Source organism: Gavia stellata, chromosome 3, assembly GCF_030936135.1.
Source record: "Gavia stellata isolate bGavSte3 chromosome 3, bGavSte3.hap2, whole genome shotgun sequence".
NCBI classification, from domain to species: Eukaryota; Metazoa; Chordata; class Aves; order Gaviiformes; family Gaviidae; genus Gavia; species Gavia stellata.
Genome location: NC_082596.1, coordinates 29,994,867 through 30,020,153, shown reverse-complemented (window position 1 = coordinate 30,020,153; position 25,287 = coordinate 29,994,867). Strand labels below are relative to the sequence as shown.

General features: G+C 38.1%; 3 protein-coding genes across 8 annotated transcripts in view; 2 read left to right on the top strand and 1 right to left on the bottom strand.

Annotated features, from left to right (window-relative positions):
- Nucleotides 1–7,642, top strand: part of WWP1 (WW domain containing E3 ubiquitin protein ligase 1) — a 60,698-nt gene extending 53,056 nt beyond the window's left edge. For 3 of the 4 annotated variants that reach the window (XM_059836072.1, XM_059836069.1, XM_059836070.1), the window contains exons 20-24: nucleotides 1,194–1,314; nucleotides 2,545–2,649; nucleotides 3,847–3,943; nucleotides 4,266–4,338; nucleotides 5,491–7,642. In XM_059836072.1, coding sequence (XP_059692055.1) covers nucleotides 1,194–1,314; nucleotides 2,545–2,649; nucleotides 3,847–3,943; nucleotides 4,266–4,338; nucleotides 5,491–5,590 — 496 coding nt within the window. In that variant the 3' untranslated portion in view covers nucleotides 5,591–7,642. Of the gene's footprint in view, nucleotides 1–1,193; nucleotides 1,315–2,544; nucleotides 2,650–3,636; nucleotides 3,944–4,265; nucleotides 4,339–5,490 lie in introns of those variants that run through there. The other variant, XM_059836073.1, reaches the window with a different exon arrangement.
- Nucleotides 7,643–9,462: 1,820 nt separating this feature from the next.
- On the bottom strand, nucleotides 9,463–23,870 carry RMDN1 (regulator of microtubule dynamics 1). Of its 3 annotated transcripts, XM_059836373.1 has the most exons (10): nucleotides 23,724–23,870; nucleotides 23,128–23,239; nucleotides 20,303–20,390; nucleotides 18,435–18,594; nucleotides 17,675–17,764; nucleotides 16,964–17,019; nucleotides 14,782–14,869; nucleotides 13,121–13,151; nucleotides 11,692–11,825; nucleotides 9,463–9,651 (listed from the first exon to the last, which is right to left on the bottom strand). In XM_059836373.1, the coding sequence occupies exons 1-10, from the start codon at nucleotides 23,868–23,870 to the stop codon at nucleotides 9,613–9,615; spliced, it is 945 nt and encodes a 314-aa protein (XP_059692356.1). In that variant the 3' UTR covers nucleotides 9,463–9,612. The 3 variants fall into 3 exon arrangements, with proteins under 3 accessions (XP_059692356.1, XP_009808623.2, XP_059692357.1); XM_009810321.2 differs by lacking the exon at nucleotides 23,724–23,870 and having other exon boundaries at nucleotides 23,128–23,577; XM_059836374.1 differs by lacking the exons at nucleotides 11,692–11,825; nucleotides 23,724–23,870 and having other exon boundaries at nucleotides 23,128–23,577.
- Nucleotides 23,871–24,176: 306 nt separating this feature from the next.
- CPNE3 (copine 3) overlaps nucleotides 24,177–25,287 on the top strand; it is a 33,275-nt gene continuing 32,164 nt past the window's right edge. Inside the window, exon 1 of the mRNA XM_059815618.1 lies at nucleotides 24,177–24,214. The gene's annotated coding sequence lies outside the window, so the exon portion shown is untranslated. The remainder of the gene's footprint in view (nucleotides 24,215–25,287) is intronic.

The following is a 25,287-nucleotide window of genomic DNA, read 5'->3' as shown; positions in this document are numbered from 1 at the left end:
TCCCCCTCTGCCCTGAAACAGAAGGGGGCGGGGGGGGGGGGGGCGGGGGTGTGGGCCGGGGAGGGGAGGGGGGAGAAAAAAAGAGAAGACCTGATAGAGAGAAAGTGACCTGTCTTGTTATTACATGTACAATGAGAGAACAAGTGAGACTGAAAACGAGCAAACCTCTTTTCATTAACTTCAGGTAACAAATCCAGGTGGAGGGAAGACATGTATTTGACAGAGGATTTCAAAATAGTTCAGAACTTTGCTGTCACTGTGGAAACTGAAATTCAGAATGGTGTATAATGTGATGTGACTTAAAGTATTTTTTCTCTTTGTTCTGTTATGCTGCTCCTTCCTGCTTCTCTCCTAATCTTACAACTGCCTTTCTTTTTCTGAACCTGTATTTCTGATCCATCTATTCAGAGTGATCTCAAAAGCAGATGTGCACAGATCCTTTTCTATGATACAGTGTATGTCCAGTGCTGCACATAAAGTTTCCACTTAAATTAGCAGTCTTTAGTTTCTCAGTGAAATAGTTTCTATAGCATGTATATATATTTATTGTCTTTTTTTTTTATTCAGAAGTGGCTTGACCATTTTAGTTGAAACTTAAAAAAACATTACCTCTTCCTCCAAATCTTAGCATAAATCAGAAGCTCAGAACAGAAAATGATTACTCTCTGTTGAAGCTGGAAATAGTCTTATGCTGGAAGTATTGGGCAACCATAGATATAGGTATTATGAGCAACAGTATTTCTTATTATTCTTTGCCTACATGGTGTTTTTTGCTCAACAGAATATTTTAAAATCAGTTGAAATTTTTCTTTTCTACCATTGAAACGCTAGGATTATGCACTTTTTAACTGAAGCAAATTTTGCCATAACAAGATGATGATGCCCAAGTAGCATTATTTTCATGAAAAGACTGCTGAATTTTGATTAGCGAAAGGTTAATAATTTTTTTTTTTTTTTTAACTGGAATGGTAATCTAAGTACATCTTGCTACTTTTACAGTTGTCTGAGTTTGGAGATTTGTGATAATATTAGTACGGTAGGTCCTTTACAGTCTATGGAATCATACAGTGTAAGAAAGTAAAATGGGAGGGAGCGTTACCTCATGGGAACACACATGCAGTCATACATGTTTGAAATTCTTCATGTTGAGTGCTAACTGATGTTTAATATATGTTTGGTTTTTTCCATCCCAGGCTAATGGCTGAGTGGCGATTTTCTCGGGGAGTTAGAGAACAAACCAAAGCTTTTCTTGATGGTTTTAATGAAGTTGTTCCTCTACAGTGGCTACACTATTTTGATGAAAAGGAGCTGGAGGTGAGGTTTTCTGTTCAACATTTTAACCTTTTGCAAAGGTAATACATTTGAAAAGATTAAATGGATAGGTCAGCTTGAATCTCTGATCTGTGGCATGCTGCATTTGATAGCTTCTGGAACATAGAGAATTTAATAGGAGCAGTGGGGGTAAATCATAGTGAAAAGCCAGTGTCTATTGAATCGGTGTTTTGTGTTGTTCAGCAGTTGGGAATTTTAGTTTCCATCTCAGTATTAAAATGTGTTTTGCAAGTTTCCATGAAAGGATCAGAATATGAGGTCACAGATGGATCTATTAGTCATAGAAAACTTCCCCTCTGTGGTAGATGGGTAGAACTACCTTGTAACAGATGGCACAGAAGTTGATTCTGGTGTATAGTAATTGCTTAGTTTCACATACAAAGTCTAGGATAGGTTCTAGGGTTACTACGCTTAGGGACAGAAAGTTGGAGGAACCAACAAGGTTTGAAACTGAATTTTGCAGATCTTCAGTATGCAACCCAAGGGCTGATAACAGGAATCACTTGCATGCACCGTGTTTACTTAACAATCAGCCTGACCTATGTTCATTGTTGGGGTTGTGATTTGGAGCAGGGACAAAAGGCTCTGTAGTGCTATGCTTATTTATTCCTGTGAGACCTGCCAAGGTTCCCTGGATATAACGAGCAGTGTTCTGAAAGCTTCTTAAGTTAAATGGGAGTTTTTCCTGTGAAAGGACTTTCATCTATCTTAGTTAGCGTTCAGTTTTCTAGGAGGCTTTGCCTTTAGCACTTTCAGCTTTCATTGCCTCTCGTAATGAATGCTTTGCAGACTTACGCTTTGCAGACTTACGCTTTGCAGTGTGTTTTATCTTTACTAGTAGTAGTAGCAGCAATGCAATCATTATCATCTTGGAAAATGAGGAAAGGTTTTAATGGGAAAGGTAATATCCTCTTTAATATAAAATAAAATTTCCTTTTATGAGAAAGGTAGTATCTTTTATTATTGAATTATTGATCAGAAGAAACTAAGTTTCTGGTATTCAGGCTTTCAGACCACTTAAATACATAAACAATGTTCTGTAAACTTAGAATAAAGGAAAATCTGACTGTGGAGTAAAATGAAAAAATTACCAGTCCTTTTTGGGAGCAATAACTTAAATTTTTGTAAGCGTGTCTCATACAAGATACAAAATTAACTCTTAATTTATGTGTGTAGACATGTATATTGTCAAGTAATCATTCTCTTTTCTAGGTTATGCTTTGTGGTATGCAAGAAGTTGATTTAGCAGACTGGCAGAGGAACACTGTTTATCGTCATTATACAAGGAATAGCAAGCAAATCATATGGTTCTGGCAGGTATGTTGATCAGTAAAATTTCTGACTTCTTTAGATTTTGTTTTGTTTTGTGACACAAATGACATGTGGAGTGGAGGGGTGCCATACTTTAGGGTGGGAAATGACAGATAGATACCCGCATTACATTTGGATGGCTGGGTCATGAATACTTTTTCTATATCTTGTCCTTCTTACTGATTATACAACTATAAAGTTTTTCGTATTCTTAGCAGCGATCTACCTTCTAAATGTTCTTATATGTAGTAGACCTGTACATCTGAAATGCCACGTTATTTATGACTATTCATATTAACTGTGCAGGTCTAGCACTGAGTGATTGTAACTCACATTTTAGTGAAGCTGGCTAAGAACTATTTTCAGAAAAAAACCCTCCAAAAATGCTATACAAGCTCCCAGTTCCTATGAATTTCCCTAAAGAGAAGTCACAGCTAGCCAGTTCCTGTCTTGTGATAAATCACCATTTTAGAGATGCTTTTGACAAAGTTCCTATAAGAAAATGATGCAAATCAATTATTTCCTAGCTTATTTATATTGTCAGAATAATGTAAGATCTGATGCTATGGTCTATTTTGAAGAAGCTTGCTACTGAAAGAATCTTAACCATAAGTTCAAGTAACTTTGATACGGTTTCAACATTTATGGAACAAAAATACTCATTTTGTTATCTGTGTTTTTCTGAATCAAAATTCTGATTGTATCAATAACCTCTCTCTTATTGAGATGTTCTCTGTCTCCCCTCTCTTTTCTTCCTCTTTCCTTTCCTAGTGAATTTCTTTACAAAGTGATGCAGCTGTTATGGGTGGTGGTTTCTCTCACTGAGACTGCAACATGCAGGGAGTACTTCAGTCTTGAAATAGCCAGAGCCTGTGGCTAGGCTATTGCTGTGTTTAATCAAAATGGCACTAGTCTTCATGTAAAGCATTGGCATGATTTATATTTCAGTGTAGAATAAAATAGGTAAAGATTCTTCTTATTTGCTGTTCCCAGCCTTCATATTGTAATGGTCGACAGTGCACATAATCTGAAATCACTGTCTTCTCCCTCCGCCCAATTTTGCTGAAATCAAGAAAGGTAAACTGTTCTCAAGGTGGTGTCTTTTTAAATGGAATTACACTTTTTCAACAATCTCTTGGGGTTTTTGTTTTTCTCCAGCTATGTTAAAGATTTTTATTAAGTAATTTGAATATTTGTGCCTAGTTTGTGAAAGAAACAGACAATGAGGTTCGCATGCGACTTCTGCAGTTTGTCACTGGCACTTGCAGATTACCACTGGGTGGATTTGCTGAACTTATGGGTAAGTAAAAGGTGACCAAAACTTTTATGCTGTAACTGTTCCATTTGCAAATGAACCATGCTGCAAGTGTACAGATAGCAGGAACTTCATGTACATCAGCTTGGATCTAGAAGGGCTTTTTATATCAGAAATCCCATGAATACATTTATAAGTGATTAGGAAATTAGCTCATTTCTATGAGAAGAATGTTCATATTCATGTAACATTGAGTAGCACCTAATGACCTCTGTCTGCTGTATCTGAGTTGTGTCTTATGTCACATATATATCACGTGTGCTACTGAAAAGGAACAGATTACACTTTTTTTAATCTTCTTTTCTAGGAAGTAATGGTCCTCAGAAATTCTGCATTGAAAAAGTTGGTAAGGAGACCTGGTTACCAAGAAGTCACACTTGGTGAGTTGTTATATATAAACTTTCTGTACCTTCAGTGGTTCTCTCTTCTGGTCTTGCATTTACCAAATCAAATGAAATCTAATTTGAATCAGTTCTCTATCTGACATGCCGGTATGGAAAACTTTTCTGGTTGCCTTACTCTTAAATTTTGCTAGTGTACTGTACACAGTTTGTCAGTATCAAATCTATCAAAAGCATGGTATCATCCTTCTTGAATAGAAATGAGGTGTTTCCCTAATTCTTTATTCTAGAGAATATTAAATAACTGCACAAAAGTAATGTTGGTATTAGGTACATACAGTTATTAGATAAACTTATTATACAGTAACATTATAAAAGATAAATATATAGTCATGAGAAAAAGTAGCGTGAAGGAAATCACAGCAAACATTCAGAACAAGGATGCTTAGCGAGGAATGCAGATACTTTTTTTCTGCCGGCTTCAGACTATTACTGGCTTGGCATTCCTACGCCAAACTGGCGCAACAGGTACACAGGTCAGTTTCCCATATACTGTGTACAAAATGGACACACCTTCCTTTGGCAACATTGTGACAATGATATTCATCATACTTTTAAACTACTTCAGGGAATCCTCCATTTTATCATTTTTCTCCACTGGTGTTGTCAAGTGATGATTGCAAGAGTTAAACATCCCTCTTTGACTAAGATAATTTTGGGTAAGACATGGAATGAAACAGAATTTTGGCAGAAGCCTTTTAGGGCAAAGTTTAGAGGGGAAAAAACCCAACTATATCCAGGCATGCATAGGAAGGAGAAAAATTCAGCTTTTTTATGCTCTTGCTGGAAATTGGAGATGTATCAAACTACGATGATACTAAACTTCATGGTGAACATTTTCTTTTATGCGTATTATAGTTCTCTGTAACTTGGGCTGTCTTTAGTCTTCAAAGGTTCTGGTTTTTATCTGATGTTATAACAGTCTTTTGTTTCTTAAAGTATTCCTCTCAAACTTTATCTGTTTTTACTACTCATAGAACTGTCAAGGCAGTGAGATTGCACTAATTGCTATTTTTTTATTTTTAATTGTTAGAGCAAAACTTTTTTAACTTCTGCTATAGCAGTTGAGTTCTGTATTGTTCTACATGGGATTTAGATAAACTTAACAAAATTTTGTTTTTTTCTGCTCAGTTTTAATCGTTTGGATTTGCCACCATATAAAAGCTATGAACAACTAAAAGAGAAGCTGCTCTTTGCCATTGAAGAAACGGAGGGATTTGGTCAAGAGTAGAAGTGGCTTCTAGTCAAAAAGGAGATCTTGCATAATAAAAGGCCCAGCCAACTAAAATTGCACACTTAATTGTATATAAGCTTTTTGTTCTGTACAGTGATCTTTCGGGAACTCTAAAAGTATAACTGTTCTCCGTTCTTCCACAAAGATATGCAAAACAGTTCAGCCTTTTCTACTTTTATTTATTGCCCTTCCAAAAGACCAGAAAAACCCCTCATAAATTTTGAAAGCAGACAAGAGACTTATTTAAAATATATATAAAAATATAAATATATATATACTAATAGGCTCTAGTTTTATAGAGCTTTAAGTGTATGAAAAGTTGCAGCCATTTAAAAGGGCCTGGATTTGCTTTATCTTGGCTTTATTATTCAGAAAAATGTTTAAACTGCTCTGTGTTCTCTCTTAAGAAACATCTCCAAGTTTGTTTTATTGCATGGCTGTTCTAAAAGGTGTTAAAGGCTTAGGCCAAACGTATCCTAAATATGTAGAAAGATGCTGCTGGTATTTAAGATGACAGAATATGTTCTTCTGTCAGTTTAATTTTTTTAAATACGTAAATAGCTGATATATCCCTCTCTACTGATGTAGCCAAGGTCATGAATAAAGCCTTTACTACTTGCACAAGAGTCATGTACAATAAGATGAATGTGATTTAATGTTGAAAGGAATTGGTGCCACTGTTCTGACTTACGTAGGAGCTGAACAGAGTATTTTAATTCATTTGAGCAGCATTGAAATTTGTTTACATATTACCTTGGGTTATTACCACGAGGATGTTAGGTAATCTTTAAAGAAAAAATAATAATAAAAGAGAAAATATTACACATTCTTTCCTTGGTCTGGTGTCTTACAGGTTTCTTTTTTTGTTGTTGTTTTTTGCTTCCCTTTTCAATCCGTGATGTCCTTTTTACAACTTTGTAGAGTATGTTAATGTAAACTGAGCTATAAGGGTATACAAATGTGAACTTTGCTGCTTTCTGTGTTCATGTTCAGTTTCAGTTATTGGATCTAGTAAACCCAAATAAAATGAAAGTTACATAGGCTTTGCACAGATAAAAATATTCTTAAGTATTAAATACTCTCTTTCCTCTTAAGTTCTCATAGAAATTCAAATGTACCTGAATTAAGTAAGTATGTCTAAAACCTGTCATTCTTTTATGTAGGTCAAGTTTGTCCTAAGTGCACAATAATATAAAGCCATTTTTAAATTAGTTTTATTGGCAATGAGGGCATTTGCTGAACTGCAAAGATGTGTTTTTAAAAAAATTTAAGATTTTTAACACCTTATTCATGTGAATGGTATTAAATGCTACTTTTAGCAAACCGTGCTTCCTTATTATAGAGTAAAATCGTGTTTAAAATTACCATTTGTATTATGCTTTAAATATTAACTGTAAATTCCATTACATTTAACTTACACAGAATTTTGTACACACATGAAAATGATTTCTTAGAATATGATTAAAAACACTTCTGTAACATACCATATTGCACTGTTGAAAGTGTACATGCAGAAAAAATAGCTATATCTGTTCATGTATCTTTCCAATACAGCAACTGAATTCTGCCAAAATTTTATTTTTCTACTTACTGGATTCTCTTGAGGCTTTGTATTCAATATGCACAGCTTACTGTGGAGCTGTTAACCTGTACATAGCTTTGGTAACGCCAGTAGTGCAACGGGCCGAATAGACTGCTATCTTACATTAATTTTCTCTAAGAGTTTCAAAAATTTCCACCACTTTGAGGGTTTTTCATACTACACCAAATATCTTCTTCAAAACCATTTCCATAAATATAGCATTAAATTAATTTCAAGTGCAAATTAAATTATGACTTATGCTGGTTAGAATGGAGGAAACTTTAAAAAAAAACCAAAAACCAAATGTCAGGCTGAGCAACAGAAGTGTGTGTGCCTTGTCTAAAGGACAATTAAGAGGGCTGAATGTCACGGAGTTGAACTTCATTACTTTGCACTAATGAATGACTTGGTGACCCACTACCAACTGCTGAATTTTGTGAATCTGTGAGTAAGTGAACAAAATAATAAAAAAGACAGCGCATCACAAGAATGTAGTTGCTTTGTTGTTTTGATAATTTTAGCCGTCTCAGAACGGCAAGTTTTGCCTGTGGGTAAGGGTTAGTAAGCAAGGAAAATACCCAAACCCAGTGGCCGCCTTTACATGTATATGATCTATTAATTGGTTTCAAAGGACTGAATGAAAGCATGGCTTTTAAGAGGAAAAAACCCCAAACCACGACGATTTATATACTTGTGTGTGTGCGTGCACGCGTACAGTTAACTTGGACTTTCTGGGAATTTCAGTAATACTGCATTGTAACTTTTTTTTTTTTCCTGTTTGCATTCCCCGTAATTCAGCTGTACTTGTGGGGAGGGAACACAGTGAAGAGGAAAGGCAGCAAAGGCTGGACATCAGACGAGGGAACCAGTGAGGTAATACTACTTGTAGGAGCTACTATGTAGTTCATGGGTTCTCTTTGTTCCTTTCTTCCTGCAAGGAACTCAGCTGCTCCTCTTGAAACACTCAGCGATCTTTACTTCGTACCTAGATAGCCTTCCTCTTTGTGCAGATACTGTTTTCTGCAGCAGAAAATGCACAGAAGTAAGGTGCTTCTGCCACAAAGCTGGTTTTGTATATGGCAGATGTTTTTGTAGTGTATGAATGCAGAAAATTTGAGGAATCTCTCTGAAACACTACCTGTCATCCACCCCAGGACTTTGACATATCAAAGACTTCGTTTTGATGCTCTCCTAATAGAAAAAGAAGAATTACTTTACCGTAATGGAGAAAACCATCTTTTAACTACTTTTGTGATCTGAGGCTAGAATTAAAGCTCTAGATTGTCTCTCAGCTGCGGCTTTTTACTACTGACGTAGCACAGGCCTGGTTTGTTAGTCTAAGCAATTTATGCCCTTATCTTCCTCCTATAGATTGCAATATCCTTTTCTATTAAAGAAAACACTAAGTATTTATAGTCAATTTGTTGTAGATTTTTAGACTTTCTACTGGCAATACATGCCTATTTGATTGCCTACCATTTTTTCGTTATTTGGTCTTCTTTTTCTGTTGGGTAATCAGAATATATTGTTTGGAAAGTCTGTAAATATTTTCTATGCTGGATATCTAACTTAGATTAATTTATTTTTCTGGTGAAAGTTCCTGCTAAAATAGTAGTAAGAACAAGAAGAAAGTTTTACTTTATCTCTACGAACAAGTCTGTGTGCTTCCAAATTGTAGTTCCCTTCTGATGTACTGGGAGCAGGCATTCCTCCTGTTATCATAGTCTAGATGAAGGAGTGCCTGTGTCCAGCAAACATTATGCAGCCACTAAATCCTCAGAATTCACAGCCTCTCAATGTGCAAATAAGTACTTATATTTCACAGAGAAGCTTCTCATCATTGCATATGCTGATACCACCCATAAAAGAATTTTCTTAGGTGTTCCCTACTTTTTTTTTTTTTTAAACCACAGTACTTTTTGCAAAGTCAAACACTATCATTTAAGTGTATTGGAATTAAGACTGCTTGTGCAGCCTTAATGAGAAATCTGTAGGAGCATCTAATAATGTGAACATATATTACTCTTGAAGGCTGTTGGACCCCACAGAAGGGGAATGCTCTAGAAAAAATTGCAGGTTTATAATTATGTCATGGCCCTGTACCTCCTTTCTTTAAAGCTATGCTAGTCATGTTTCTTATTATTCCTCATACATAACTTGTAGCTGAACAGTGTAAAAAACTTAATTAAAAACCTCTGCAACCACTCTCCCCTCCAATATATACACTGCTTGTCCCTGAAGCCCTTTATTCCCATGTAAATCAGACAGGATCACACAATGAAACAGATCTAGTTGACAGTTTAATTAAAACAAGATGGAGATAGCAGATTTAGGCTATACTTTTATTAACAGCTTCAATAAACAGAAGTAGTATTTAGGGTCTTTTTCCTATGCTGCTCAAACCTGAGGCACTGAATTCCCATTATCTTGTTTCTTGTTAGATAGAATTAAGCAACTCCAAAGCTTCTTTCTGTACCTGAAAGAAATAAATGTAACAAAACAGTGCCAGGTGGTTATAGGCTATTCTAGCAGAATTTCCATGCAAGCACCCAAATGTTCTGTACACAGAACCACAGTTCTGTAAATTCAGAACCTTCCTAAGGCTAGTCTTTTTTCCTCTGTAGTTCAAGATGCTCAACACTTGCAACATGAATGGGAATAAAACCACTTAAGCCAGTGCCTTCAGTGTAATTCACTTACTATATGTAGAAAGTTTATTTGTTTTGAATACAGATGATTAGCTCTTGATTTGCTATAGTCCAACAGTAGCATGTAGTAAGTTGTCCTATATCTAACCATAACTAACCAACCCAGGGTTTTCAAAACTCTGGACAGCAGCTCAGGAAGTGTGAGAAGACTGTTTCTGAGACTCCCTAGATTCTGGGTAAAATCTAATAAAATTTCAGTATGACCTCTAACATCTATATTAAAAAAAAAAAAAAAAAAACACCCAACAAACTTCTGGTCCTGACAGAGCAAGCAGTGCAGACAATGTAAGGTAGCTACTGCAGATACTCAGAGGTAAAAAATGTTCAGAAAACCTACTTATGTCTATCTCTGCCAAATGCAAAGACAAGAATTCCAGTTTCTTTGCACAGGCCAGTTTCCTTCTTACCAGACTATCAAGTCTAGTTCCCAATGAATTTCGCATTTTACAGATTCACCCAGAGAGTGGAAAGAATACCAACTCTCTCAGTTCAGCAGCTCTGCACTCTTCTAGGAGATAAGGAAATAGATGTTTGTACCAGGAGGCCAGGCGCTGCTGCAGCAGACAAGCCGTTTAACAACTTAGCTACTGCATAAAAGTCACTACTGACTCCTTTTGTGTGGTTTCTAAAGAAAGGCAACTGGTTTAACGTGTGCCTCCAGCTACTACCGACTCTCAGAAGAACTGACCAATTTCATACATACCTGAGACCGCTACTCCTTTAGGCTATTAAATTCCTATACATTTTGCAAAGCAGTGGAGGAATGGAACCCTTACTCATATTTCTAGTGAAAGATGTCACTGAAGGAGCTCAACTTTTGGGAGAAACAATTCAAGCCTTATTAGAGAATGTACAGAAGGAAACCTCAGTAGTGCTTTTTCTGAGGTGTGAAGTGCAAAATCCTATCGAAGTATTTCTTACAATTAGGACATTCAGAATGTCACAACACATTTGGATGTTTTCTGTAACAGTTAAAGCATCTCAAACTGCAACTTAATGCTACATGAATTAGAGGTCAATCAACCATAAGAAAAATCAATTGGAAATCAGGCTTTGTTAGTCCTGATGCTAACAGGATTGTTTATGAAAGATAACTGCAATTGCTGTGGTTTGTACTGAATGTAGTATTAGGTCTGAACAAGTCTAATGGATTACCCCTCCTGGAAGTACTTGGTATGTGTTTAGGTAGGAAGCAGATGCCTTTCCATCCAAACCAGGATCCTTCTGAGCAGTTCAAAAGGGTAATTAAGTGCCTCACATCACCTAGCATTGGAGGTTTGCTGTCAAAGATACATTACTCCTATTTATCTCAATTTAGATAGTCTGAATCTCTCCCTAGGGGCCTGGAAAGGACTGCAATGCTAAGTTTTATGGATCTAGCAAGTTTTTGATACATCCATGCTTTTTTCTTCCTCCTGTTCATGTGGTTTTTAGCTCTTCCAAAATATGATCTCTACCTTTACAGTTTTAGGCATATGAAAAGTGAATCTGTGCTCACATAGACATAGCTTAGGTCAGGTGCCTGCCTTAACTTCAACCACACAGTTAAGGGTGCGTTGTTGTTAGCACTACAAAAACGTCATGAAGGAGTAACAGTTCTTTATTATGAACAGAGTATTTCCAACCATTGTGTTCAGAGGCAGTCACTAACATACATACTAGAATTTTTTGGTGTCTGGATGTGATCCTGGAATATAGGTGCTGAACTAGTTTACTCTGAGTTAACTTTATAGAACATTCCACTGCCATGATGACACACATGTTCGTTGCAATATATGATTGTACTATTACAGTTCTTTACTTCCTACCTGTTTGTCCTCTTCTGTATGTGCAGGATACTCCTTCGCTTTGGTTAACCACAGAAGAGCCATCTTTTTATTGTTTAACTTCAAGTAAGTCTTCCCCAAAAAGAGCAAATTTTTGCTGTAGAAATTTGGGTCAGCTATATAGACAGGAGAATAGCTTTAAATGAGAATGAGCAGCACACTATCAAAGCCATGGTATCGTGTCACTCCTTCAAATATTTGTATCAGAAAAGATGATGAATAGTATTTTGGCTTTGGATCAGAAGGAAGACCATGTAGAACTTTTATTTGCTATATTTTGGTCTCACATACAGTTACGTTAGCTAGGATCTTGTTAGTTAATATACTACGTGAAACTAGAGTCCTCACAAAGAGCAAAGCAGTGAGTTTAATGCATAACAGCTTTGCTTTGCAGATTCTCTGCTTTTCTGGACCTAGTAGGTGCAACAGGCAGTGCAACCAGCTTAGCAAGAATAGGCAAGGAAATAAAGGGGACACTTCCTAGCTTCAGACCGCACACATGCAAATATTAGCTTAGCTTTTGCCGCACAGGAAGAAAACTTAAGCTGTTTGTACCCATATTTAACTTTTTTTAACGAGAGACTTAAGTTGCTTTTATGAAGCATTCTTTGGCTATCAATCATTACTAAAGACTAGTCTTGCCTGCTGTTCCTACTTGTAGCACAGGCTTTCTCTGCTGCTAGATCTAAGGTCAGGATTCCAAACATAAGGAGGGGTTTTGGAGGCAAATTTTGCGATTAAGTCCACCATTCCAGTTCACAGCTGCATTACTTGACACCCTGGGGGTGTCAAAGGAACTTTTCCTTTTAAGTTCACTGATACAACTATATACAACTCTTTCACAGAACACTGTGTTCCCTTGTCTTTCTTTATCTTTCAGCTAGTCAGTTTTGCTTATGGCTTCAATCTTGGAGAAATAATAGGTCCGTATTTTCTTTTACATGTGGACAGTTTTACTACCAGTTAGATTGGCATGCTGATCCAAATAGCTTCTGAAGTAATAAAAAAGTGTGCTTTCTCTGTCATTCTACTTAGAATACAGAGGACTTTTGAACTTTAAGAAAATTTAGAAAAGTGACATAAAATTCCCTTTTTTACTTGGTTCCTCCCCCCTGCTTTCCAGTTGAATGCCTTTGGCAAGGGTGCTTTCTTACTAATGAAGGTACAAATTTCACTTTAATACTTATTCTGGAAAAAACCTCATGTTACACTCTAAGCGATGACAGTAAGTGTGTAACATACTTTGTTACATTGGAATGTTTCATCAGAGATACTCAGTCTAGTCTGTTGACTATCACAGCAGGCTGTTATCAGCAGATCATACACTATTAAGATAATACCAAAAGCCAGAGGTTTATTGCAAGTCTTCATTCATAAAAGATATTCTTTCCAAAGAAGCTAGAAGTATTACCTTCCTCTGCCATGTGGAAGTAATGAAGAGCCTGCAAAAGATAAGGTTGTCTTCTTTAAAATGGAGAATAAACTGAACACAGTAGTCAAACCTTAGGTACATGCTTAACATAGCTGAAGAAGGACTTCCTGTCCATGATCTTACTTTTATTAATTCAGCATGCTACTGATGTACTGATGTTCTCATTCAATGTACAATCAGATTTGACATCTCAACAAAACTAGTACTTATCCAACTATCCCCTGCCACTTCTTCCGTAAGTACAGTACCTTGTATTTGTCACTAGCAAATTGGATCGTGTTTTTCCAGTCTTCAACTTGTGAAGAACATCTTGAATTTTATTTCTACCATCCAGCATATCTACAGTTTCCCCCAGCCAGTTTTCTTGTATAAATTTAATAAATGAAACAAATCTTATTATTCAGGTCATTAATGTTGAGAAATACTTCAGGGAGAACTGATCCCACCAGTTAATATCCTCTTACATGAGAATAAACTTTTATGAAATCCACACACATTCTTCAACTATTTTCCCATCCTGCACATCAGAAATTTCAGTCCACTGCTACCTCTTCCTGATGTTACTAACTGCAGGGAAAACATTGTCAGGGAACTTAAAGCGTGAACATATCTACAAAACAGATTTCGTACTGAAACTGCAGAAGTCTTACCAGTATGGCTCAACTACAGGTTCTGGGACAAGTTTGCTTCTTCAGCCACTTTAAGTGCTACTTAAATACTGGGACTGGCATGATTCTGCAGTATTCAAAATCCTGGCTGACACTTTGTATTCTTCTCAGACTGATTTTCAGCAAAACTTACGAGCTTGACATTCCATTAAAAAGTTTTTTCTTTTTCAGTCAGAGCTTAAATTGCTTTCTGTGTGACAGCAAGCAGCCTTCTACAATTACTTTCTAGTGACTCCTGCCCCCCCCCCCCCAAAAGAACAAAACATAGTGGGCCAGTTATTGGTTGATCTAAACAAAGAAAGATTATAACCGCTGCAGCAAACTTTCCTATTACCAATTTAATATTTAAGTTTCTCTATATGTACAAGTGTTTAAATAAGGTGCATACTGTGTTAGACACCCTAGAAGATACACATCTGGACAGTATGTTTTAGTTGCATGACAGCAGGAGTTTTCATAGCAAAGATGAACAAAAAAAATTTCAGCTGAAAAAACCGCACCATATGTAGCCAGGGGATGAGAAGGTATTTGTTCGTGGTAAATAACAAAACAAGCTGTTACTTTTTGCATTTAATATACAGGGGAAAATTCTAATAGTCCTATCAAATGAGCACATGGTGTAACACCACCACATAAATCATCAGCACTAGAACTAGTACAGACAGTTATCTGCAATAATCGTAATAGTATGTACAAATAAAGTTACATATAGCTTGTCATTTTCTGCTGCACAAACTACATGAAATAATTTTCACTATTCTGTGTATGCTACCATTGAAAAAAATAAAAGACTTTTATGTTTTTAGATACCCTTCACTCCTGTTATAGTCTCTTTTTATTAATGACAGTTGTAAACTCCCAAGTCCGTAGTTATTCTATAAGCATTGGTCAGCTTTGTCAGGAAAATTAGTAAAAGTATATCAGCACCTTTGTGCAGGGAATAATAATCTGTGAAACATTTTCGTATTGTACCTCTTGAAATGTGGATGTTGGTGGTGTGGCGAATAGCGTTGCAGCTATTTTTCTTTGGTACCATGGCATTTCAGCAAAGGAATAACACCTGGAGCAAAAGGAAACATCTGTATATACCCTTCACATTTTTCTCTTGTTTTCGAGTAACATTGCCCTATCTTGGATGTCATAATTGTTGTTTCCAAGAGTCACAACAACTCCAGCCACACTGCGAGTTCTATAAGCAAGTTCTTACAACTGTACAACAAAATAGTAAGATGTTTGAAGTTTCTGCGTAGCTCTGCTATAGAAGTTTTGGTGTGTCTTTTACTGGGAACTGTTGTTATATTAGACAGAACTGGAGACAGTTATTAACCATGAGACAGCTTTGAAGTTTGAATGATTTTAACAATTTATGTGTATTTTATATTATTCTAGTATCTTTGCAAAAACAGGGCACAACTGAGTAATGTCATTGCCTTACCTCAACACTACCTTGTTTTTCTCAACTATTAATATAAAGCAGATCTGCAGTACATTCTTGAAAGACACTGATCTATAAGAATGAAAATAAACCCAAGAGTCAAACTACTGTGTTCTAGGCTAGGCCATTCTATGCTGTTTTCCTATCTACAAACTAACAAAGGTAATCAGTCACCTATCTTAGAGATGCTGAAAGGATTAAACATCTGTTAAGTATTTCAAACACGTAGAACATTTCAGGTGTAAATGTTAAACAACGCTATTTGCTTCATTACCCTCCCACAATGAGTATAAAAATACTATCCACTGTGTAAAATAGAGCACTCTAGAGATGAAAAATTAATAAACGCAAATATGGAAGTGTTCGGAGGACAGAGGGGCAAGACATGAAATACACAGTCTGAGTTGAAATTTTGCCATCAGATGTGCCTTATCAGAAATGCCAATAAAAGAGGTTCAATCCAGGATAGAATAGAAAGGAGAAAAATACTCAAGAATTGGCTGATGTTTCAGATGAAGACACTCTGGGATTCAATAATAAGTATATTTAAATATACAATATGGGGATATTTTAGTGCCAAAAGCAATAATAATCTCACAATTCTAACAATATTTTTTAATTTTCCTCAGGAACAATGTCTTAAGTACTTTCCCGAACAGGCTTCCTATCTCAAAACTGACCTTGAGGCTCATTCAGTTGGTAGCATACACTTCTCTTTAGAAATTTGGACTATTGCAATTGTTAGGTCATGTGGGAATGAGTGGTGGATGCTGAAAAACTGAAGTAAGTTTGTAAACTAATAAAAAACTGTGGAGCAGTGGATTGTAGTTTACTGTGATACTCAAGAGTCCAGAAAAAAACAGAGGTGGCGGCTGTGGTTTTCAGTTTTGTTTTTTTTTTTAAAGCTACAAAAACATTGGCTTTATTTATTTTCAATCTCTCAATCTTACAGTAGCGATTTCTTGTTAAATAATGTAGCAGCTTTGGTCTCTTTCAGACAAATGACCAGAAATGCTGTCTGGAGACTCTCACTAACACATAAAAGATAACTGCTTTCAACTACACCGCTTCCACAGAATGCTCTTGTTTGTTAGTATGGAAAGTTTTATTTCCAGTCCCTTCTCCTGCTATGTAACAGTAACTCTTAGTACCAATTTCACTGAACAACAAATTCGATTTCAGAGATTTTTGTTAATGGATATGCATTTATAAGCTGCCTTTACTTAAATATAACTTTTAAAATACAGTATCATGACAGATAATAATGGAAGTATTTTAGGAACACATCTCGCTTTTGATAGCTTTTCACTATACACAGATTGTATTAAGTTGCAGCCATCACTGAAATTCAATGTAAATTCAGTGTTGAGTTTTGTCTCCATTCTTACCGGTATAACAAAATGAGTAGTACTCACAATCTCTGATGTCTGCTATGGAAACATACTTACGTCTGCAAAATGAGTTTTTAATAGTTCCATACAGTAAAACAAATAAACTGAATGAACAATTATTTTTCATCTTTTTGAACTGTGTAAGAATTAACAGCCAGACTTTTTCAAGGCATGACATCCTATACCTGTTCAATAGGTTTTCATGTTTGCATCAAGTAATTACATGCCACTGAATTACTCTAAGCATTTCTTCAATTCACGTAAAACATTTTATATTCTGGCATTCTTCTTTGCCACGTGCTAACTTTTGTTTGAAAATATGCCTTACCAAATGCCTATAAGATGAATTGTTGTAGCATCTTTTGGATTCAGTTCAATGGCTCTCTAGTGAGGGGGAAAAAAACCACAAGATGTAAAAAGTTGTTCTGACACATTTGGATTAAAATACATTAAAAAAGTAGACTTGTTATCCTACTGTTAATTAAACCAGATTAACAGTGTGTAGAATTTCAAGGCGATACGGTATTTATTCAGCGCACAACTAAATCTGCTAACCTCCAAGAAACTGAAAACACTAACAGATTTCTAAGCACTTCTGTTTAGTAGGTCATTAAGAGTTTCACATGAGACTTGGCGTCATTTATTTTGATATAATTTCTGGTGATATAAAATGAGTAGTCCTTTATCTTCTTTCAGTATTTGTCCTTTTCTGCTACATAATCCACAGTTAAAAGGACAGCTGCACATCCATTTCTCAATAGCACAGTTACATTTCATCTAGATCTAAGAGGTGTCAAAACTGCTTCAGCTATTTCAAGACTCACTTCTATAGGGACTTAGTTCACTGCAAGAGATCATTTGTACTCCCTGTTCCTGGGGCATTCAGGACTGACACAATAACCCAAAAAACAAAGTATCACCAGGAGATTTGAACAGAAGTGCACTTGCAAATTTTCACCAAAAAATAGTTCACAACTGTCACACAACCTACATACTGGATGCATTAATGCTGTCGTATGCAAAAAGCTGTTTACATTACCTGGAAGTGCTCTTTGATAACAACGGCATTTCCAATTTTCGTCTTGATTCCTTCAAAATCTCCAACATCACTGAGGCAAATTGCATACCACTGTAATTCAAAGAAAAAAAATTAAAAATTCAATACAGCACTATCCCTATTCATAGTAAATTAAAAAAAAACAAACCCAGAACAGCTGCCACCACCACTAATGACAACAAGAAGTATTTATTACGAACAGCTCAGGCAGCATCAGAGCAACCTGCTGGTCTGCATGCGTAAGGGAATCCACATTCTCTTCTTATCCAAGATGCCAACACAATTGACTATACTTTGTTACCTCTCTGCCTGTGAGAGAAGCAGCACAAAAAAAAGAGCTGAACTAAGCCAGAGCCTGAAGTATTTCCAGTGAAACTCTATAGAGCTACTATTGTGCACAGAAACAGCATGCTGAATGTGGGGCATGTAGGACATTTTTAAGGCTACATCAGAGAAGGATGAGCTGATTACATCAGCTGTAATCAACCTGATCAGTCGCCTCTTTCCATGCTCCTGCACACATTTAACCAGTTCCTGTTTCCTGTATACAGGAAATTTAGCTGCAAGCGTCTGAACTCTGATCTTCCAAAAAGGTTAGGGAGAATGAGAAGCATTACTCATTCTCAACTGTAAAGTTAAATTATGCTCAAGTTTGCTGAAACAGTACAGTGACATTTGTTCCAGTCTCTACTGGCAGAAATCAAAGAACAAGATTTCAGTTAAGTTATTTTGCTTGGCTCACCTTGTGCGCTGCAAAATTTGATTCATTTTTTTCAAGTGCCTTTTTTGTATACTCAAGGGCTTCATACGCCAGTTGTCTTTTCTCCTCTGCAGAAGTACTACTGAGCTGAGCTAGATCTCGTGATGCCCGCGCCAGTCGCCATAACAAGTCCGCGTCATCACTAGTTATGAACAGAAACGCAAACGTTTTAAAGCAATAATGGAAACAAAGCAAGCCAAGGTCTTACAAGCGGGCAGTAAGACAACAGCGTATCATCTGTCATTCTATACAACCCCAAGGTAACAAACAACAAATGAAAGCCCTCCATTATAGAATGTCTGATGATCCCCTTGTTCTGCCATTCTGGTCTGTGAAGCAAACATATCTGTAGGAAATGACTCTGTTTTCTCAAAAAAGATGCAGATTTAAAAAAGCCAACAGTACCACACCAGAAGTAAAACAAGGACTAATTTGTTCTTCATTAGACAGTATTTTTTGCCACATTCCACTGATATGGTATTAATGTTTCCTAGGAATGTTTAAAATATTACTCATATTTTTCCCTGTAATTGTACCTAAATAATTAAATTCTTCCTAGAACAGTGAAAAATCATAGACTAGCCATACCACTATGACATGAAGTTATACATTTATATATTTATTTATATCACTGTATCAAATGATGTATGGTAAGTTACAGCCAAAGATAAGGGATTTTAAATTTAATTATTTTGTTACCATATTGTTTTGAAACAATGCTTGCACTTTCCTATACTTCTACCTAACTACCATTTTAATTTTGGCTTACTATTTTAATAGAGACTTTAATATTTCATTTAAGTTTAGAAAGTCTTTCAGAGGTTTTGGCTGTCTGTTTTGGCTATAAAACTCCCCTTCCCTCCCCCCCCCCCGCCCCAACAGGAATACTAATGTCAAAAGTACCAGAAACAAAAGTATTAAAAAGCATACATGAGTTATTGCTAAACTCACAGTATCAATAAAAACCAGTTTTCTTATCTAGAGTAAAACTGAGTCAGACTCATTTTTCAGCCAAATCACAAAAATGTTAAGTACTGCTACTGGAATCATTACTCCTCACAGAATAACTAGTATTTTTAGACACCTAGTATCAAGCTTACAGCTTGCTTATGACATGCGGTCCCTTGCAGGCTAGGAACTTCATTTAACTTTCCAGGCTTTATACTTGTGCCCCTGGCAAGAACGAGGGAAAAAAACCAACATGAAAACCTGAAAACTACTGAAAACAACTGAACAGTTGATTTCCTCCAGAAACATTCTAGGAGTGAGATGCCTTGTCTCCTCCAAAGAAACAGCCTCTTCAGTTTGCAATGCATTTTGTGTTTTTCCCTTAAACAGCTTGTCCCAGTTCACTTATCAATAATGTTTTGTGCAGTTCAGACATAATTATGTCAGTAAGGAGCTTTTTTTGTTCAGACTCAAATCCTAACATGAGACAAATAAAAACAGAAAAAACAGCTGGGCAGCAATGAAAGAGAGATGAAACAGTGACTCTCAAAAATTTTCCATACCTGAAATGTAGGTACTTTGATCATTTAGTAATGTGTAGATACCTTAGGAGTTTTTGCATTATATTTTAAAGGATTCTTAGAGTAACAAAACAAACAAGCAAAAACACCTCTTTTGCAGGACTGAAAAACTCGAGTGTTAATCCTCCCCTTCTGCAGCTACCAGCCCTTTCTTTGTTCATTTTTCTATCAGGAGGAAAAAGATCAAGAGTCCTTCTTTCCTACGTACATAAGGATGAAAGCAAGGTTCTCCAGCATACCACAATGAGAACATTAGTTGAAAAACTAATACAGAAGAACACAGAAAAGAAGTCATAGTAATGTCTCAATGCAGTCAAGTACCTATTTTTATGCTGAACAAGCAACTGATACAGCTTTTCCGTTTCTCCACTCCCATACAGGTAGTCTGCTTGCTCTATAACTTCTTCCACTTAAGAAGGAATTAAAATTGTGGAAACAGAAGAACAAATTGCATGCAATTAGGACATTATAGCATAAACAAAACATTTTAGAGCAAGACAACGTAGCTGAAACACAAAGAACAAATTATTTAGTTCCTTTTTACGCCATCATTCCAAACAACTTAGATGCACAGCAGGACTGGATAAGCTACATTTACAATTAACTAGGAAGAGATACAGTGCTGAATACATGCCTCTCTCATGGAGCTACAAAACAGCTTTCAGCAACCTAACTTCCGATGCTTAATAAATTTAACATTCAAAAGGGTCTTTCTCAGTGCATCAGACTACTAGAAGCAATTTGTTTTCTTGTTTGTGAAAATGGCAGGAAAAAAAAAAATGTATGAAAAATATGACCAGGAGGGCAAGTGAAGTAGAGATCAGAGAGTAACAAAACCCCTTCTTTAGTATATGTATAGAATTTGAATCTAATAATAAAAATGAAAAAAAAAAAAAAAAACAAAAACCCTTTAAAAAATATTCTTTCATTCTCAATATGGTTCCATAGTTTTGCCAGAATATGACTGCAGATTGAGTGGCCAAAGTGAAACATTGCTCAAAGGTTTTCTGACTGAAGTCCTTAAGATTTTCACAAACATGACTCCAAAAAATACAGTTCATCTACTGAAACCTTTATGTGTTCAAATTATTTTTTCTTTCAGTATCTTGAAAATTCAGAATTGACTTTCTAGAGTATAACTTTATGAGCTAAGTACCCATTGTTCTTATGATACTTTAATTCTTTTTCTAGAGAATACTTTAAAACACAACAGAAATGGGGGACTACAATTTCCACAACTGGCTGAATATAATAATATATAAATAAATATAGTATGTATATAGTACATAAAAACAGCATTCCAGAAACAGAAAATACCAAACACCATACAATACAGGATTCTAGCATGAGAACAGATGGAATTAAGAGGAAAAATACCCAAAGGGAAGCAGGTGGAGAATTCTCTTGAAGTATGTAACTGTACAGAAGAACAAACTCCAAGTTTACTCTTTTGCCAACATTAAGACATGAAAAAATTACCTTTTAAGTCAAAAGCCTCGTCTAATTTCTTACAGAACTTTCAGCTACGCATATCGTCTCTTTGGTATTACTCCTGGATCTATGACCAAACTTCTAGGTCAAAACATAAGGTCTACCTCCCCCCTTTGTAAAAATTAATCGTCTTTATAAGCTTTCTTTTTTCAAGTTATCTGCTGAATATGGTCATGATGTTTCACAGCAGCAGTTTTACATACAGAAGAAAAAAAACATTGAAGGCTACTAAAGACAAAAGCCTTCTCTTCAGCTTAAAAAGAGTCTAGAATATCTATCACTGAAGATTAGGAGACCATTCTGGATAATTTTTAACCCTGCCATCTCTAAATGCCTTCTATGAACCATTTCAAAGATAAGATAACAGTCTACATGGACTTTGGATTTTAGTATCCAATATTAGCTTCATGGTACATCTTCAGTATTATCTTGAGCGAACAGTTATGTTTGCTTGTTGAGTGCTCCCTGAACACTACTAACATATCTAATGACTAAATGCTCAGAACTCAAACTTCTGAACACATTTCCCACCAGGTGTTTTACATAAATTATTAGGCTTTTATTTCTTTAAGAGTATTTTTCAGCTATTTCTTTTTTACCCTAATGTTCACCATATCTAGTAGTTGTCTTGCATAGAAAGCACACTAACATTGCTTTTCTTGGCAATGTAAATGCCCGATTCAAGTCAGAGCAGTAAAAAAAGACGAGAGGCAACCAAGTAGTGTTATTTATGTTCCTCATGGGAAATCTTATTTGTGTACTGAGTAGCTATCTTAGATCTAGTCACTGAACCTCCTTCTATTACAGCAAATGATACCGTTCCTTATCCATTCAGAAGTCTAGTGTCTGAATTTTTATTTCTATAAGCATAAACATCTAAGATGTTTTTCTCTGAGACACAGAGAAACAGGTTATCTGAACTGTCTACTATCTAATCTGCGCAGTAAGCACACATTTTAGTTAGGCTCATGCTCCATTCAGTGAGGCTTACTCTCAAAAACCCCTTAATTTACCATGTGATAGATAAGTTTTAAGTCTGCAACAATATCCCCTTTTAAGATAATGTTACTTTTCTTCCAGTAGTGAGACTACCATTATTCAGACCTTGAAAAGGACATTTTATCACTTGTTCTATTTGTTTGTGGTAGGTAAAGCAAGGCTTTTCTTCCTCTTTTACTGTCTAGCAAAAATACAAGACAGGTCTCAATTTTGTTTGAAATGCAACCTCAGCGCTGCTCGACTAGATTAAATGGGAATCGCACTGTGTTCATATTGAAAGTCTGAAATAACTAAGATTTCTAGAAACTAAGGTTTGGCTTGCATTCCTAACTGCACCATATCTTTCCCAGTAAGTTTTTTAAAGCTTGGGCAACAAGTTAGGTATCATACACCCTGTCATACACCCTGTGCATGTATTATACCCTAGACAGGATGACCTACTAGATCTGCTTTCAGTGACGCTTGAAAGAATCACTTGTTAAACTGTTACAAGGCTACCCTGAACCAATTCAAAAGCATCCTGTCCTGGAAACACATTGCATGCAGCCTTAATAGAGAAAATCAAAAACATTGCACCATTTTCCTATATAATTCTATCAAAATTTTTAAGTTTTGCATGAGAATAACCTACATAGATCAAAATTTGAAAGTATTACCTTTGAAGCTTGCATGAACCTCAGCAAAGCCAGAAATCAGCTTGTGAGCTTCATAAACCAAAAAGGACCCTGTTGAGAGCGCAACCCCCCTTTGAAGGCTTTTTCTAAGCACCTGCATGGGATTATATGTATTAATAAACATTAACACTTGGAGTTAAAAAAGTTTTTCTCGTCTCTAGCACCAGTTACATTTCAGCTCTGGAACAGCGAAAAGACTTTCAAAAGGTAAAAAAAAACCCCACATCGTCAAGAGGGTATTTTAAGTGTTTTCAACAAGGGCTCATAATTACACTTAAAAATATGAGCAGAGCACTAGACTGAAAATAAGCCATAAATATGGAGCAAACTCAAGGTAAGAAGCAAAAAAGGCAAACTTGTGGTTTTCAAACGAGCACAGGGATCCCTGCTTTTGCAAAAATGAACCAGCCCTTCGCTACGTCCCGCAATGCCGGAGCGTCCACAGCCGCTCCCTCCACCCGCCTCCCTCCCCGCCGGCTGAGAGGCCCCGGGGAGGGCGAGTGGCGGCCTCACGCCTGTGAAAAGACCCTGGCAGCGGCCGCGCCCGCCGCCGCCCCCCAGAGCGGCAACCCAGCTACCTCGCTCCCGCCGGCCCCGCGGCGGGCCCCGGGCCCCCCCCGGCCCCACGTCGCGCCTCCCGCCTGCCGCTGGAGCAGCCTCCCTAGGCAGGCGGGGCCGCGGCGGAAGGGCCGCGCCAGCAGCAGCGCCGCCATGACAGTAGCCATCGCCCCCGAGCGCCGCCGCCAGCACCGCCCTCCACCTGCGGAGGAACCGGTCCGTCCCCCCGCCCTGCCCGGGCGAAGTGGGAAACAAGGGCAACGGTCGCCCGTTCCGCCTGCCAGACCGCTGCGTCTCCGAGCGCCAGCCATAGCGCGACCCCGGGACCCGAGCCAAGCCTCGACCCCAGCCAGGTCGCCGGCCCAGGGCGGGCGTGAGGTAGAGGGGGTTTTGCGCATGCGCCCCTCGCCCGCGGCGGCCCTGGGGCGGGGCGCGCCCGGTTGGCGTGGGCGTGGCCGCCGCGGGCGCCAGGGGTCCGCAGCCTTCGCGCTGCTGCCGCTGGGCCCAGCAGGTGAGGGGTCCGGTCGTTCTGCGGGGTGAGTGGCGTTGCGTGCCGCGCCGCTGTTCGGGGTGGGACTGGGCGTTGTCCGCGGGCAAGGCAGAGCGCTTGGGGGTCCGGGGACGGTGGCCCAGGGACGGCCGCTCGTCGCCTGGTGGGGCCCCGCCGCCTTCCCGTGCTCCAGGGGCGAGTCCTCCGCCCGCCCGCCCGCCCGCCCGGCCGGCCGCGCAGGGCGTGCGTCAGCGTGGTCCGCTTCCCCTCCAGCCCGGGGAGGGGGAGTGGATGCTTTCCGCGCGTCGTTCCTTCGAGCTGCCGCCTGCCTGAGCCGCTTCCGCCGTCCGGCAGGCGAGGGCCGCCGCCTCGTACAGCGGAGGGACGTGTGGGTCTGGGAGGCAGGGCAAGGCTGGGCTGGGCTGGGCTGGGGCGGCCGCCCCTCCCCTCCCCTCCCCGGCTGCAGGCGGCGGCTCGCAGCTGTCCTAACCGCCTCCTCTTGTGAAACATCCCCTCAGGCGGCTGCCCGCTTCCTGCTCCCAGAGGCAGGCGGCTCTGCGGGGAGCTGGACACAAACTTCTGCAGAGCTCGAGGAATCCGTCGTCTGATTCGCTGTCCCTCAGGTAGCGAAACTCGGTGAAGTTAAAGCCAGAGCGTTTAAGTCCTGGGTGCTGGTTTCTGTGGCGGTGTAACACTGCTCTTGAAAAGCACCCTCGCCCTTCAGAACGGAGACTGTCAGAAGCCATCGTCATTCCTAAGAAAACACACGCTGTTCTTCCTGAGGTGCTGTTAGAGTGGGTTGTTGTTTTTTCTTTCCTCATTGCACTTGCATCATACGTGTAAGACAAACCTTAGCTGACATGCGTGTTGTCATAGTTTACTCTTCCACGAGGGAAAAGTTAAAATATGAAAGCTCTTCACTTCTGCTTCCGTACTCATATCTTCAAAGTGCGTTAAGTAATATGGGCAAGGTAATACGCATCACCCTGCCTCCAGAACTTGCATTTGTTTTCTTGGGAGTTTTATGTCCCCAAATGTTGAAGATACTTCTGTGGTGGTACAAAAAATTTTATTTAGTAAAAATAATTAGAGTC

Coding starts and splice junctions, on each gene's coding strand:
- RMDN1 (XM_059836373.1), bottom strand. CDS start 23,870: ATGGCTACTGTCATGGCGGCGCTGCTGCTGGCGCGGCCCTTCCGCCGC. Junction 17,020..17,674: donor TTATCAAAGAGCACTTCCAG/GTAATGTAAACA, acceptor CCCCCTCACTAG/AGAGCCATTGAACTGAATCC. Junction 13,152..14,781: donor CAACATCCACATTTCAAGAG/GTACAATACGAA, acceptor TATCTTTTGCAG/GCTCTTCATTACTTCCACAT.